We start from the raw sequence: 15901 nt of genomic DNA on the forward strand, positions 1-15901 counted from the left end.
TATGAACATACATTGTTTTATGGGTATGTTCAGTATTAAAAACGGCATAATCCAGCATTATTTAATATATTTCAATATTCAAATATAAAATTAAGATTATCACCTGAAAAGCACAGAAGTATATTTATATGTGTGGAAGACAAAATTTAATGAATTAATGGAGCCGCTGGCGAGTATTGTCAAATGACCAAAAATCACACTACTAAAAATAATGCAATCTACAGGCGAAACTGGATAAGCAAGAGTCAAAGGAACCTCGATATTTTGCTCGTTTTTATTTCCCGAGTTTCTTGATTGTAGACGTTGTCCTTCGGGACCGGACAGTAATTCCCACTTTCTTGAAGGTTTCTCGCTAATCCAGGTACGAATGTTTATGTATGATTTACATATTTAGTTAATATTATTGTACCCACAAAATTTTGTAAATACAATGAACAGAATACATATTGTACAGCACAATGAGTAATACAGGTTGTTTTATTTACAGAATATATTTGTAGTTTAAATATAATATAGTTGCATTATCCACGAGCAACATCTACTGATAATGCGCGACAGGACTGGTGTTGTTGCTTAACAAACAAAAACATACTATACGCAGAAGTTTTGCATTTACTGACAAACATTTCAAATACAATCTAGTTACGTACGTAGCGCGAGAGCGCACGGGTGCTGTCGTGTCAGCGCGTGCAGTTCCTCTGTCTCGGGAGCGGCAATAGCTAATTGACGCGTCGCTGGTTGGCAAACAGCCGCTGTCATTTTTATCATTAATAATGAAGTCGTTATCAAGAGTGTGTCGGGCTACTGCTGAGACCACAGGGATCGCATCGGCTCAGTCGTGTGGTAGACATTGACACACGAACGTCTACAAGCACGGGAGCGTACGCGCAATAAGCAAGACTGTTCTCTAGCTACGATACTCGACGCAGACGATCCTTTACCAAACATGGATGTCGAAGCTATGGTTAACGAAGAGGGCGGAGTCCTGAGAGCGAAGATCGTCACTATGGTTACCCTTTTTGGTGTTTCCATGCTCGTGGGATGCGTCCCGATGCTGATTTCGATGAAATTCAATTGGTTCACGAAGTCGACTGGGCCCAATATGAGATCTTCGAATCGACTGGTGATCGGATTATTGTCCTTTGGTGGTGGCGTTTTGTTCGCAACGACTTTCATGCATTTATTGCCCGAAGTTGACGAAAACATTAAATTATTACAAGGTAAGTTGTTTTTTATTTTTTAGTCGACTTCAAAAAGGAGGATTTTATCAATTCGTCAGTATGTTCTTTTTTTTCTATATGTGTATAAGAGAGATTTTACTTATCTATATCTAAAAATCTATATCAATTAATATAATTGTAAGTAGTGTAGCATTTGCGATGCTTATAACGAAAAACCAATTTTAAAAATGTAAGCCACTTTTGCGCGCTGAAGCTGTCGCCGGCGACCGCTACACCTTAATTAAATCTAAGCCAGTTTATATAAATAAACATTTGTGAAATCTATAAATAAACAAAAAATTAGTGCATTTATCACTAATACGCAAGTTGTGAAATGTGTTAATTTCACGCTTGTTATTAACTGGAGGTGTTATCACAAGTTCTTAAGACTGAAAACGATTTTATGATTGGTTTAGAATATTCTTGTAAATACATATTTTGTTAGCTACTTAAATAAAGATATTGTATACAAGGATTCTAATAAAATATAATGGAAAAGAATATATGTTTATACAGTCAGATGAGCAGTGAAATTAAATTAGACATTAGATTTCGCTCAAATAAAAAAAAAACTAACATTTTGTAATTGAACTGTGAACCCGCTGTGTCGAGGCACTTTACGCGCTAAGTTAAAAAGTTTCTGTTTAACATTGATACGAACTTTATTAGTTAAATAGATATACAACATAAATTAATTTATTATCTGTAGTTACATTTGTCTACATCAATTTTTTATTTAATCCCCATTAGTTCTGATAACATTGCATGTTTTCTTTTTAACTTGTTGTCGCCCGCGTCTCCGTCCGCGCGGAGTTATAAAAGAAGATAATGAGAAGCCTATGTGTTCTTCTAGACTCTGTTCTACAACTTTGCCAAATTTCATCAAGACCCGCTTAGCAGTTGCGGAGACCCTTCAATCAAACATCCATTCATCCATCTTAACATTCGCATTTATAATATTAGTAAGAAGTAAGATATAGTATTTGTTTTAATATAGATTATTCAGTCATAAGTTGTTTATATTGCTGTGTACAATTTTGTTAGCCTTCGAAACCTCTTCATTATCATATTCAACTAAATAGGGAATACGCTAATTCTTTGGGTCAACTGACCAGTTTGTCGAGTTTGTTTACCGTTTACCGATATTGCAACAGATATTTGGATACGGAATTATCGTTCCTTATTAAATACATTTTACTAATGTTATTAATGCGATTGTTTGGATGTATATATAGATGGATGTTTGTTATAAAGTATCTCCAGAACGGCTGCATGGATCTCGCTGAGATTTGGCATAGATGTAGAACATAAGTTGAAAGACTTCGTATAAATTCAAATCACATTTAAAACTCTATACTAATAATGTATTACAAACGTCATGAAAAAAACTTGTTAATCATGATATTCAATGATAATTGGACAACCATAAGTTATCTAGTTTTCCGTGCCGTATTAAGATAGGCAACGGAAGCTGCATCTCACAGCCAACTATCAACTTATCTGCCTTCACATATATTACTGTTTACGATATATAAAGAAAATTGTCTAATTACAACCTTTATAATCGGCCTAATGGAAATGTAGCGGCGCGGCGTTAGTATAGGGCGTACTGGGGCGACCGTAAAGGGGCGTCTTCGGCGCCCCCAAAGATTTCCCCCGACACCAAAAAAAGAGAAGGGCGCCGGAAATCTAATACCGGCCATGTGAAGCAATGTATTGCTGGTCCATCTGATGAAAAGTGCTAATTTAAAAAAGATCTCTTAGACGTAACACTTATCGACGAATGGAGATGTAACTATTTTCCTCAGATTTAAAATCAAAAATTAAAATCTAGGTCGAGTCACGAGTGTTTTTCCGACTTAGAATGTTTGTTTCTTTTTATTCGAGCTTTGTGACTTAGCGGTCGTCCGAGATGTGAGGTGTCATTCAATCGCATTCTTCCTCAGAATATATCATAGTCAGCTGGGTCTATTGTTTATTAATTAATCACTCTATATTGTTCTCATATCGATCGTTTGATTCATTAAGACGTGGAAGCGTAACAAATAAACATAAAGACAAGTTTTAATTGTAAAGATGAGGATAGACTAGACATCACAAGCCATGTTTGATTTTATTTTGAGTCTTTTCTTCTCTTGTCTGATAGTTGTTACTTGTTATCCCTTGATGTCTTGGGTTTATGGGCCAGGGTAAAGATAGATGTGTCCATGTGGACGTCAAAATACGTAGATATCTGTCTATGTATTTACATCTTGGTATGATGCAAGTTACGAGGCTGTAGTAGCATTGATTTTCTTTAATTTAAAACACGAATACAATCTCTTTCAAAATACTATTGGAATATCATTCTATGGGTGCATAATCATGACAATTCCTGTGATTTTATGCTGTAGTTTAATCAGCAACATCAGCATCTTTTGTTTAAACCATTGTTCCGTTTTTATCTAAGTTTAGTCCTCTGCTAACCGATAACAGTATGAATTATTCATAGTATCGTACAATACGCTACAGATAAAATCTTAGCTATAAAATCAAGTTTAAATATTTTCCCACATTTAAATATAATAAGTCGGTCTATAATTTCATATAAAAATACAAGTGTCCTTTACATTAAATAATAATAATCTTCATATGTTTGTAACGAATAAACTCAAAAACTACAAGACCGATTTCCAAAATTCTTTCGCTATTGGAAAGCTTCAATATCCCTGAGTAACATAGGCGTAGTAACTAACTTTTAAATAGTGTACAAGTGAGGCCGTGACCCGATGCCAGTTATATTTTAAAGAAAGTCGAATTGCAATGTAGTGATCGTCCTACTTTCTTATCATGTAGTGTACGCGTATTAAGATTATAATCATAGCGATACTCTAATAGGATTAAATAAAGTATATTTGAATGTTTTTTTACATTTATTTAGGACAGTTCACTGGCTTATTCTTCGCTCATTGTCATCTGAAATGTAAATATATCTTCAAAAATATTTAAGTTCATGATTAAAACAGTTATAAGAATTTTGGCTTTACTAATACTTAGTCTAGTGCGCAGTAGCTACCTATGTATCTACTATTAATTAACATAGTGAGTTTGCTCAGTTAATGTTTATTCATCTTACTAATGTTATAAATGCGATTATTTGGATGTATGGATGGTTTTTAGAAGTTATCTCCAGTACTTCAATGCATCTTAATGAAATTTGACACAAATGTAGAATATAGTCTGGAAGAACACAAAGTTTTCTTACTTAGTTTTTTTAATACGCGCTGGGGTTGTGGTTGACAGCTAGTAAACTATAAATATACTATGTAATTGGTACAAAAATAGTTAAAAAAATTGATAGATTACCTCATTAGTTATTGTCTTTCGTAACGAATGTAACACGAAACGTAAAAGTAATTTATTGTGTAGATAACTTGTGAATTAGGTCTTTATGTAAATTAAAAGACGATCGTCTTAAATCTTAATGTACAATGTTAAAAGATTTCACATTCTTTTGCTTACTTTTGCAATTGCGAGCAATTTTAACAGTGGTAGAGCCCGCTTTAACACCTTCCGCACGAACTGGCCCGGCTCGCCCGGTGAAATACCACGACCACACAGAAGACAGGCGTCAAGTGGAAGCAATTCCGCGTTTCGTCTGATGAGTGTGCGTCCCGGAGGCCTAATTTAGTCCTCTTTCCCTTCCCACCTTTTTTCTTATAAGGAAAGTATGGGAAGTGGAAGTGGACTTTTCGGATAAGAGGATGCATGGGAAGGGAAAATATTGTCTTTCTGTGCATCCTCTCTTCTGTCAATTAAAGGTAGGCAATGCATATGCAATTGCGTATGTCTGTGGGCAACGGTAATTTCGCTATTTCAGCGATTTCAGGTGGCCGCTCGCTCGTATGCCACCTTATGATATAAAAAAGAGTATAAAATATTTTTTTTTAATAAAATACAATTTAGGCGATTCGTGTATCAGTTATTACCAATTATTTAGTTTAACAATAAGCATTCTTATATCTATAATTTGGCAATAACAATTGATTGGGCAATACGGATTATTTTTATCTACAATATCTAACCGCTTTATCAAGTACCTCGAAATCCAAACAAACACATATGTTATTTTCTTCGGTGCTGTTTGAATCAGTATAGGTACATATGCATTTTTAATCTCCATATACATATATAAAATCAATTGCTGTTCGTTAGTTTCGCTAAAACTCGAGAACTGCTAAACGGATTTATCTTATCTTGGTCTTGAAATCTTCTTCTTCTAATTTTTTTATATTATAAGGTAGCAAACATGCGGCCACTTGAACCCGCCGAAATAGCTAATCGCCCGCTGCCAATAGACATCGACAATTGCAGATGCGTTGGATATGGAAATGCAGGAAAAGAATATTTTCCCTTCCTATGTGTAAACTTCTCCGTCAAATCAAATATATAAGAGAAGAATAAAGCATCACTTATGTCTTAAAACCATATATGTTTGGTTTATAACATTTTTAAACGTATCAAACTAAGCTTAAACAAATGTGTATACGGTAAATACAGTAGTAAAGATTAAATAATTTATGACCCACACAAGAGATAAACTCATAAAGTTATTAAAAAACTAATTCCGCCCGCGCGGAATTAAAAAAAACATAATTACTAACCTATGTGTTCTTCCAGACCATATTCTACATGTGTATCAAATTTAATTAAAATCCGTACAGCGGTTCCGGCGATACTTTCTAACAAACATCCATCCATCCATCTATCTAAACATTCGCATTCTAATACTATTATGATTGTGTGCCTGTCTGTATGTTTTGTACGTTACTAATCTTCAAACTAATACATTAAGTAGGTATATTCCAAAAGCAGTAGACCTATCAAGACTTGTACTTGAAAATAGTTTGAAGGTACAGAGTTTAATCTTGGTTTCTACAGGCAAAATATTTGTACAAAAGATATTGTTATGTACGAGTGTTCCGCATCTTTATTATGGATACAACTAAAATACACATACGATTCGCAATTCGCCTTTGTTTTCATTATATTCTTAATATATTTTTATCCTATCTTATTATTGTCTTTTGATAATTTATTCAAACATGCGTAAGTACTAAAACGTCATTTATTTGCAATAAGATTTTTAAAAGTTAAATCATATTTATTATTTAAAGATATGAATTATTTTTGAAAATGCGCTAGTTTAAAATACATGGCAAGTTATAAGTCGTGGTATTTAGTGCCTAAAATGCCTGTAAAACGAATGTGTGCTTTTAAAAAGGAAAGAAGCCAAAGGTGTTACTTCCAAACAGTGACTTGTCCTATTGGGGACAGTCATCATCATCATTATCAGCTCACTATACGTCTCCACCGAGGGGCTTGGAGCCTACCCTAAGTTAAGGGTGATTAGGCCATAGTCAACCACGCTGGCCAAGTGCGGGTTGGTTGACTTCACACATATCTTTGAATTTCTTCTCAGATATGTGCAGGTTGCACCACTATCTTTTCCTTCACCGTAAGAACGTCGGATAAATGTAAATACATATGTAAATTGGAAATCGAATAACACATTGGTACATGGCGGGATTCGAACTCAGGACCTGTAGATTGCAAGTCAAGTCTTTGACCCCTGAGCCACCGACGCTCTTCATTCATTGAGGTCAGTGGGGTCTTAGTATTATTCATTTGTTCTTCCTGCTTTTCCTTAGCTGACAAGATTAAAGGAAATTTCTTTAATCTACGGCGAGTACTATCATCTCATCTTCGCGCTTTCGGTACTTAAGTCTACTCACGTACGATTTATCTGAATATAGACTTAAGATATGACACTCAAATTAAAGGATGTATCGTGCTCTTCTTTTCGTATAATTTATCACAAGATCTGTCAAAGATTATGCTACTTGAGAATATAAAGTAATGAAATCCTATCCTTTGATAAGTAATATTTAATTTTTAATCGACGTTATAAAATTGAATTCCTGTTTTGACATCAATTTCTAATTATCCGACAGAAAGAACCACATCTCTTATATATCTTAGGAGCTGTAACCAGGGTCGGTGTTAGAATAGGGCGCGGTTGGGCTACATAGAAAGAAGCGCCACACGATTGCGAATAACATAGTCTCACAATTAACTCTTCTTAAAAACCCTTCTTCTTATAAAATAGGGCGTCGTAGAATCTCTTAGGACCTAGTAAAGCTTAAACGACTTAGAAATGGAAACTCTATGAAAATCAAGACATTTGTATTAAAGTTATGACTGTCGAGCTTTTTCACTTTCTTTCCAACATACACATTCCTGTCTAATCATGACAAACAAAATATGTTGCTTTGTCAAATGTTATTAACATCAAATACAACAGAACAAAACAGCATTAATAAACAATTATTATAATAACTAAGATTACTATTTAAGATATTGGTGACACGTTTTATAGGAATTAAAAGATATCTGAAGAAGAGCAATAACTAATTACCCTCAATTTTATATAGGTTAGAGGTTTAATTCAATTTTTAAGGTTAAGGTACTAAGACGTAGGATTTTACGTATATATAAATGTCAAGTTAGAATGTGGGTGGCTCAGGGTTCAAGCACTTGACTTGCAGGTCCTGGGTTTGAATGCCGCCATGTAGGAATGTGTTTTTCGATTTACATATGTACATTTATCCGATGTTCTTACGGTGAAGGAAAAACATCGTGATGCTGCATATATCTGAGAAGAAATTCAAAGTTATGTGTGAAGTCAATCAACCCGCAATAGGCCAGCGTGGTTGACTATGGCCTAGTCATCCGTAACTTAGGGTAAGCTCCGAGCCGGATGATGATTAATGTCACACGAAGCCCTTAAAGATTTATTATTTGAAAGATCAACTAAACGACACTAAATGACAGTAAAAATCCTAATCTTTCCAGAAAGCGGCGAACTCCGAGAGCTACCAATATATTTAGCCGCTCTGATCATGTGTAGCGGTTTCTTCATGATGTACTTAGTGGAGGAGCTGGTGCACGTTTACATTAACAGTCGAGAAAACAAGACGGCAAACACGAGTTTCACAAGAGTACTGAGCATAAGAAGAAGTAGCGAAGAAGCTAGTAACATAGAAGAGAAGATTGCAGCTAACAAAGAGGTAGAAGCAGCAAGACACCATGGTCATAGTCACATAACTATGGATCCAGCGGATGATACGATTGTTGCAGCTTTACGGGGTCTGCTCATTGTATTAGCGCTGTCAATTCACGAGCTTTTCGAAGGCCTAGCAGTAGGATTGGAGTCTTCATCGAGGAATGTGTGGTATGTTTGTTTTGTTAGTCAGATATTTGATAAAAATAGATTTAGTTTTTTTTTACAGTAGTACATAAACATAAATTATCTAATTCAGAAAATAGAAAATAAAACACTGACAATAGTTGTAGTACGTAAAACATAATTTCATTTACTGTCTTGGAAATGTTGCGAAATATTATAGAATATATGTATTTAATGGTCTCAAGTGCATGAAAAAGTGACAACGGAAGCCAAAAAATTGTTAATCTATTTTTGTTGAACATCTGCTTTTCGATAATAAAGAAAGTGTGGGTAGTCACGTAAGTTTTATCTTTCGGTTATCGCACATTGATCTGCCTCTTAAAATGCAATCTCTGTTCATCTCCTTAATCTTTGACGAAATTGTTTGAAAACTGTCAAAGATTAAGCACTTTAGAAATCAACGGAAGTCGCATTATGGTAGCTTACAGCTACTTGCACATGTACAAAATCATATAGATAATGTGCAATGAACAGTACATACAAAGGATGATATTAGGTTTCGACGGTGAAAATTTACGATAAACAAAAAGACAAGAATACATACTAAAGTACACATTTTTATAAGTAGCAAATAATACGTGTAACGCTATTTTGAAATTGTTGTATCAGATTATTATGTAACATTTACTGCCACAGTCACGGTTAAATGGTAAAATCCCTTAGTAGTTATTTAGTGTTTTACTACTCTGAATGGCATTTAATCTTTGACAGATCTTTCCTGCTAGATACAAAAAGATGAGTGCATTTTCGATGTCATTTATATCTAAAACAGATATCTGTAAAAAAGATAAATCGTACGTGAGTAACATCAATGAATGAAAATAATCAAGACAACATCCACATCAGAATAACCTTATTTTAGAAGCAACTTAATTTCAATCCCAGACCGTTAGTTTCCGAGAACAAAATCTCCGTTCAAAATATGTTGTTATCTCTGTTTTCTTCGAAGATAATGACAGGGATAACGATATATTTTATACAGAGATTTTGGTGTCAGAAGAGATGAGTGATTCTCTTTACCAATAGACACGACATGAGACAACAAAACTTAATTAAATATTAAAGCAGTGTTTCGAAATAGAAAAATAATTATTTAATTTGATATTTCAGACAACTTATTTACTCTATAAACATTTTAGATCAGCACGTATTAAATATTTACGTATTGCATTTATATACGTAGTTAATATTAACATTACTAACATTCATTTCAAGTTCTCGTAAGCACACAAGTGATTCTTAGACGTCAGTGGGTGTAGTAGTCAGTGCAGATTTATTTGATAATTGCTACTACCACCATCTGTTATTACAGTTTAGTAATAATTATAAATAGACTAGCTCGCCCACGAATCGGTCTGCGAGAAATTAAAAAGAAACTTAGTCTATATATTCTTCCAGACTATGTTCTACATTTATATTTCATCAAGATCCATGCAGCAATTCTATTGATACCTTCTACCAAACATCCATCAATGCATCCAAATATTCATAATATTAGTAAGATGGAACATGAGTCTCTTAGTCTACAAATGCTTAAGAAACTTCATATTAAAGACTTAACCGTAAACACTCAATTGATTACAAAATGTATGAAAAGTAGATTGTTCAGTTCGCATTGACGTATTTTAGAATTTTACCATTTAATTTTAAATTTAAACCATAGTCCGTATTTTATAATTAAAATAATGGTAACCCTAGTGATAGCGGATAATCCAAATGACAGTGTCTCCCGCCCGCGCTCCCAATCTTAATCAAAGTCATATCCGTTCTGATATTACGACGTGTATGCGGGAATTCCTATGAGCAAAAGGTTCAAATAGCATCAAACTTAGCCAAACACCATTGTATCCTACTTATGGTAAAAAGTATGTTTGTTAATTATTTTAATATAAATACATGCTATAATTAACTTTTTTGATGTCTACATATAGTTCAGACATTATCCTTTTAAGTTTGGTAGGTATTTAAAATTACCAAAAATCATTGAATATTATATATATTTTGATTTTGTCACATATTGAAGCTTAACGGATCTAGTTGAAATTTAGAAAAGACTAGCTGTCGCCCGCGACTCCGTCCGCGTGGATATATAAAAAAACTTAATATATAGATAAGTTATATAAAATTTTCAGCCATATCTGTTAAGCCGTTCTTGAGTTATAGTGTAACTAACATGACTTTCTTTTATATATAGAATAGATAGATATAGTCAAGAATAGCGTATAACACGTATTGATTGAATCGTATGAATTGACGTATAAGAAGTTATCCTTACGAAAGGTTAGTAGCAGGGTCAATTTGAATCGAATTTAGTCATAACAAGAAAGCTTACGCTATTTAAGGATAAAAACCATTTGCGGAGCTAGTAAGAAAAAATACATTGTTCATTGAAAATAATCATTTGTCACTCAACCAATTATTTTATACTGCAATTTTTCACGATCAACACACCCTTAAAAACATTTTGTGTTATCTCAATTTTATTGAGCATAAAGAAAGGGATGACGATATGTTGTATTAATGTTTCTACAGTCAAATATGAATATGGTAGGACTTAGTAGAAAACTCGTGAAACGGAATCAACTAGTTGACAATGTCGTAATGTGGTATTATTAAAAATTACATTTCTTTTCAGGTACATGTTCGGTGCGGTGTCTGCGCATAAATATATCATCGCATTTTGCATCGGCGTGGAATTATTGGCCGCGGGGACTAAACGGTGGCTATCCGTTGTTTACATTTTCACATTTTCGTTCGTATCAGCACTGGGTATAGGTGTGGGTATTCTACTGGTGGGTGGGGCTGGCGCTGCTGCAGCCGGACTTTACTCAGTTATTTTACAGGTAACATATTTTACTAGCAGAGACATACCCTGATTTATGTATTTTCTATTAAATTTTAAGAACAATTACTTATACAAGGTTGTTAGGCATGAGATACTCATCCTGTCAAAAGAACACAGATAACACAACCTCTTTTTACTCTTTACTATCTCTTTTATCAATCAGTTTCACTTACAGATTTATTAATTGTCGTTACAATTTGTTAACGTAAATACAAAAATTTCAAATTTAGTTGTTAATAATAAGATCAATGTGATGTAAAATCTTAGAACAACCTTTATGAATATTCTGTATTGTTGTTTAGAATTTAATAATATGAGTCAAGAATTAGCGTGACGAAGTTAGAAAAGTATGTAAATAAATTAATCTGTTATTTAAAACCAGAATGTCCCAAATACCTTATTATAAATAATATTCAACAAAAAAAATCTCATTAACTGAGTATTTTGCAGCTTGTATTCTAACAGGCGCTTTAGAATTATTTAGGGGTCAACAAAGGAGACCCCTAAACACACAAGATTCATTTTCTTTTAGACTACTAGGTACATCAAACGTTCTAACGTAAAATTGTATTTTGATACATTTTGTATGGCCATACCATATTCTATGTATTGGAAAGATATTAAAATGTTTGTACTTACATTCCAGGGTCTGGCATGTGGTACGCTAATGTACGTGGTGTTCTTCGAGGTGTGGCGTCAGGACAGAACAGGACTATCACAGTTCCTGTGCTCTATTGGTGGCTTTACTCTCATGGTCTGCTTGGAACTGATCGTTGAGTTAGGTATGTATTCCTCTCCATGTCAGCCTTCCTGTTGGGAAATGGGACAAGGATAACGAAGGAAAGGGATGTGTTGAAAGAGCTTTTTGTCACAAGTATAGTATTGTACATTTACTATAAGTTGTCTATCATGGCTTGTTTATAGAGTTTTGCTATTCCACTATGAACAGTTATTTGTCGAAATAATTAGCTAAAAACTCAGTATGAAAATCAAGATAATTTACTTTAATATTAAATATCCAGAAAGTAAATAAGAACTTCACGAACGACCGCGATTTATTTGCAAATAACAAAAACTGATTATGTACATTTTTTGTTTCAGCGGCGTAAAGAAGATACATCGAGACATAATAATATTGAGATTGTGATGGACATTACATTTATTTAAGTTAACTTATAAGATTCAAATTGTTAAATAAAGCGTTTAAATTATTAATATTCTTTCCATTTATTATTATTTTGTAAAGAAAAGAAATGAAGAATACAAAATTTTAGGTTATAAATAATTCTCACCTTTTTAACTCCGGCAAAGGACAAAGGAATTTTCTGTCTGAAGTCACGCTACTTTTTTCACATCGAACGTCTTGGTATACAAAAATAAAACACATTTTGATATTTTATTCAAATCAATAATTTAATTAGAAATTAACATTTTACTCTAACTGTAAACATTATTTGTTTTTTTTTAAAGAAAATAGACAATTTCTATTTTTTTTTCTATTATTTTTTTTTATATATTATTAGGCAGATTATACATAGATACGCAGGCGGCTCAACACACCTAATGGTTACGTTATAGCGCTTAACAAAACTCTATGAGATAAGAATTTAAATATTTTGTTATTAAAATATCTTTACTTAGATTAACATGTGTGCTTCGTCACACAATCTTAACTAGATTGAGAGAAAGATATAGAGAAAATTCCGAAAAAACACTTATTACTAATTGCTGGTACATGAGTATAACCTTTAAGCCAACACCAATAACATCCTTTCTATATCCAATACGTCTAAGGCCGGCACATTTCATCGTCCTTACAACAACATACTTTTAGTAATAATAAAGTTTTAAATGCTCAACTATCTAATAAACTATTGCATTTTTATTATGTCATAAATTACTATAAAATTTATTCATTTTAACGGCTTTAACGATTCAAATTTGAATAATCTGTAATATACATAGATTATAAATACTTCTATCGGTCTGTGGTCTGGATTAAAACGTAATTATAATAATAAATAACAATAATTAAAATAAATTACGATACTACCACTTACAACTTAATACTAAATACAAAATAACATTTCTCAAAGATTAAAATAATTCAGGCACCATTTCCTTAATCTAAAAAAAAGAAAAATAAAAGATAGTTGAAGAAAAAAAAATGTTTCCACATTTCGAAAAAACTTTTAATGATCTACGTTTAATATAGGAAGAATTAATTAGTAATCACATTTTGACTGTTAACTTTTTTTACTTATTTATAATTTTTAGGTCTACCCAAGGTTGGATAGATATAACTTCAAAATTGTTTCTATAGAGCTAATTGGTACGATTCTAATTGTGTCTATTTTAAACGGATAAAATAGTAACAATACTTTGATAAGAATGTGATATTTCAAACAGTTTTTTTGTTGGTTATATAAGTGTTTTAATTTTTAAGACTATGTCGATATGCATTTATTGAAAACGTTCTATTTTTTAATTTTCCGTCAAACAGAATTTTGGCACATTACAGAAAAATAACATAAGATAAAACAACTCGTATTGCCTAAGTCTCAAAGAAATTAAAACCTCCTGCAAAAGTCAAGTCAATAATTTAAAAGATACAAATTAAAAATTGAAATGTCAGATTGCATTATTTTTTTTTGATTAATTAGAACAAAAAAATATAAAAGTATCTTATTTTTGAGCCAATTTTAATGTCTTTGTCGATTTTTAACTTATTTAAATTGTGTTTTTCAAATTTAATAATTTTTCGCGTATATTATGGACTACAAATCTCCAAAAAGCGCTTGTTACTTCCTAATTTTCGTATTGGAATGTAAGCAGTAAAACTGTTAATTTATATAAGTTAAATGTGGCCCTATATTTCTCGCTAACTCAGCGTGAATGTACTTTTTTCTTCATTCTTAACCGCACGGTTCTTTATATTGATTTACAGTCATACATACTAAAGGGGATGAACGGTTTTTTGACATTAGATTTTAAAATTTTAACAATTCCTTATTAAATTAGAAAATCTTAAAAGGGTTGTTTTTCGTAAAATATAAAAAAGTAACCAAATATTTTTTATTTTCATTGAAAAAAATCCACGAAAATTAGGTAGAAAAAGAAATGGAACACGTATTTTTTCTTTCTTCGCCTTATAGTGTTTATATAAACCGTTCATCCCTTATTACTTACCCAGGACAGAATCCGTTATGTAAATTGACGTTAACTAAACCAATATTATACTAAAATACCATTGTTTAGGAATAAAATGTAAGATTCTTCAATTAAATTGTTAATCATACGAAAAATTAAAAAAAACTGAAGCAACTTTTGTTTAGCACAGATGTATCATAATTTCCAAAAACGTGAAATTAATATACATTGCACTTGCAAATCTTGTTTACTATGTTTTAGGAACGTTATATTGAATTTTAGATATGATTTCTATACAATTAGCGATTTTTTTTTGCATATGTAATGTTTAAATTAAATCTATGCGTGGTTTTCAACTGCCGTAACATCTGTACACAAAAAGTTCTTGTCATTTTTTTTTAAATTCGTGTAAGGACATTATTTTTTGTAACCAACACACATAATATATAATTATTTTTCAAGAATAAGATTAAGAATCTTTATTTCGTATGATTATTGATTGTTAACGTCAATTTAATAAAATTCGATCACAAGCCGGCTGTTTAAGATTTGAGCAATTTGTTCGCTCGCTGGTTAGCCACCGCTATGCGCGTCTCATTGCTCTCACCCTATAAACATTTAAAATTAATTAAAATATGACAAAGAAAGTTACGTGGAATATTTACGATATAACCATAATGAAATGCTAATTAATAAGACTACTTTGAAAATGTTTACATATTTACAAAATTTACTTTGTTACATTTGTTTTTGCGGTTTTTTAAAGTAAATATAGCAAAATTTAATAATTTTTTACAACGCTTTTAAAATAAAACAAATATAATTGTATAATTTTTAATCTTTTTAAACTTACCATTTGTTAAATTTATACATCAAAAAAAATTATACAGAAAAAAAAGTATTTCACCTTTATCTTGGCCAGTAATAAATAAAAAAAAAGTTCTATAAAAGATCACATATAAAGCATAGAGTATGCAAGTTGCTTTAAAAGTGCAAAGCTGTGTTTAAATTATATCTCTTAAATTATTTTAATAAAAATAATATACTTACTGTCCACGCCGTCTTGTGTTTGGTGTCTATGTGTACTGTATGTGACTGTCTCGTGGTATTTGTTTACAATTTACTATAATATATACAAGGCTATCCAACACATTAATTTTAAAAAAATATTTGTAATTAAATTATATTGTAATGGTAAAGGATTTATAGAAATAAAAAAGAACTCAAATACAAACTATTTTTTTTACATTTATTACAAAATAAATAGAACCACTAGAAAATAATACACTAAGTATTTTTTTAATACATTTCATTAAATATATTGACTATTTGGGTAATTCCTTAATATCAGATAACTAATATTATTGGAAATAATTTGCCTATATTTACGTATGTGCT

General features: G+C 31.9%; 1 protein-coding gene across 1 annotated transcript; it reads left to right on the forward strand.

The window, feature by feature from the left end:
• The first annotated feature begins 10 nt into the window (after positions 1-10).
• LOC106120090 (zinc transporter ZIP1) lies at positions 11-12547 on the forward strand. Its single transcript, XM_013315272.1, has 6 exons — positions 11-361; positions 488-1220; positions 8115-8493; positions 11144-11351; positions 12000-12135; positions 12455-12547. Exons 2-6 carry the CDS (start codon positions 947-949, stop codon positions 12460-12462), a joined length of 1005 nt encoding a protein of 334 aa, XP_013170726.1. The 5' UTR covers positions 11-361; positions 488-946; the 3' UTR covers positions 12463-12547.
• Positions 12548-15901: the final 3354 nt, after the last annotated feature.

Source organism: Papilio xuthus, unplaced genomic scaffold (assembly GCF_000836235.2).
Source record: "Papilio xuthus unplaced genomic scaffold, Pxut_1.1 DF826961.1, whole genome shotgun sequence".
Lineage (NCBI taxonomy): Eukaryota > Metazoa > Arthropoda > Insecta > Lepidoptera > Papilionidae > Papilio > Papilio xuthus.

Bases quoted from the DNA above. Each gene is read 5' to 3' on its own strand.
- LOC106120090 (XM_013315272.1), top strand. From the start codon at position 947: ATGGATGTCGAAGCTATGGTTAACGAAGAGGGCGGAGTCCTGAGAGCG. The intron at 1,221-8,114 runs GTAAGTTGTTTT...TAATCTTTCCAG, and splicing joins AAACATTAAATTATTACAAG to AAAGCGGCGAACTCCGAGAG. The intron at 11,352-11,999 runs GTAACATATTTT...CTTACATTCCAG, and splicing joins TTTACTCAGTTATTTTACAG to GGTCTGGCATGTGGTACGCT.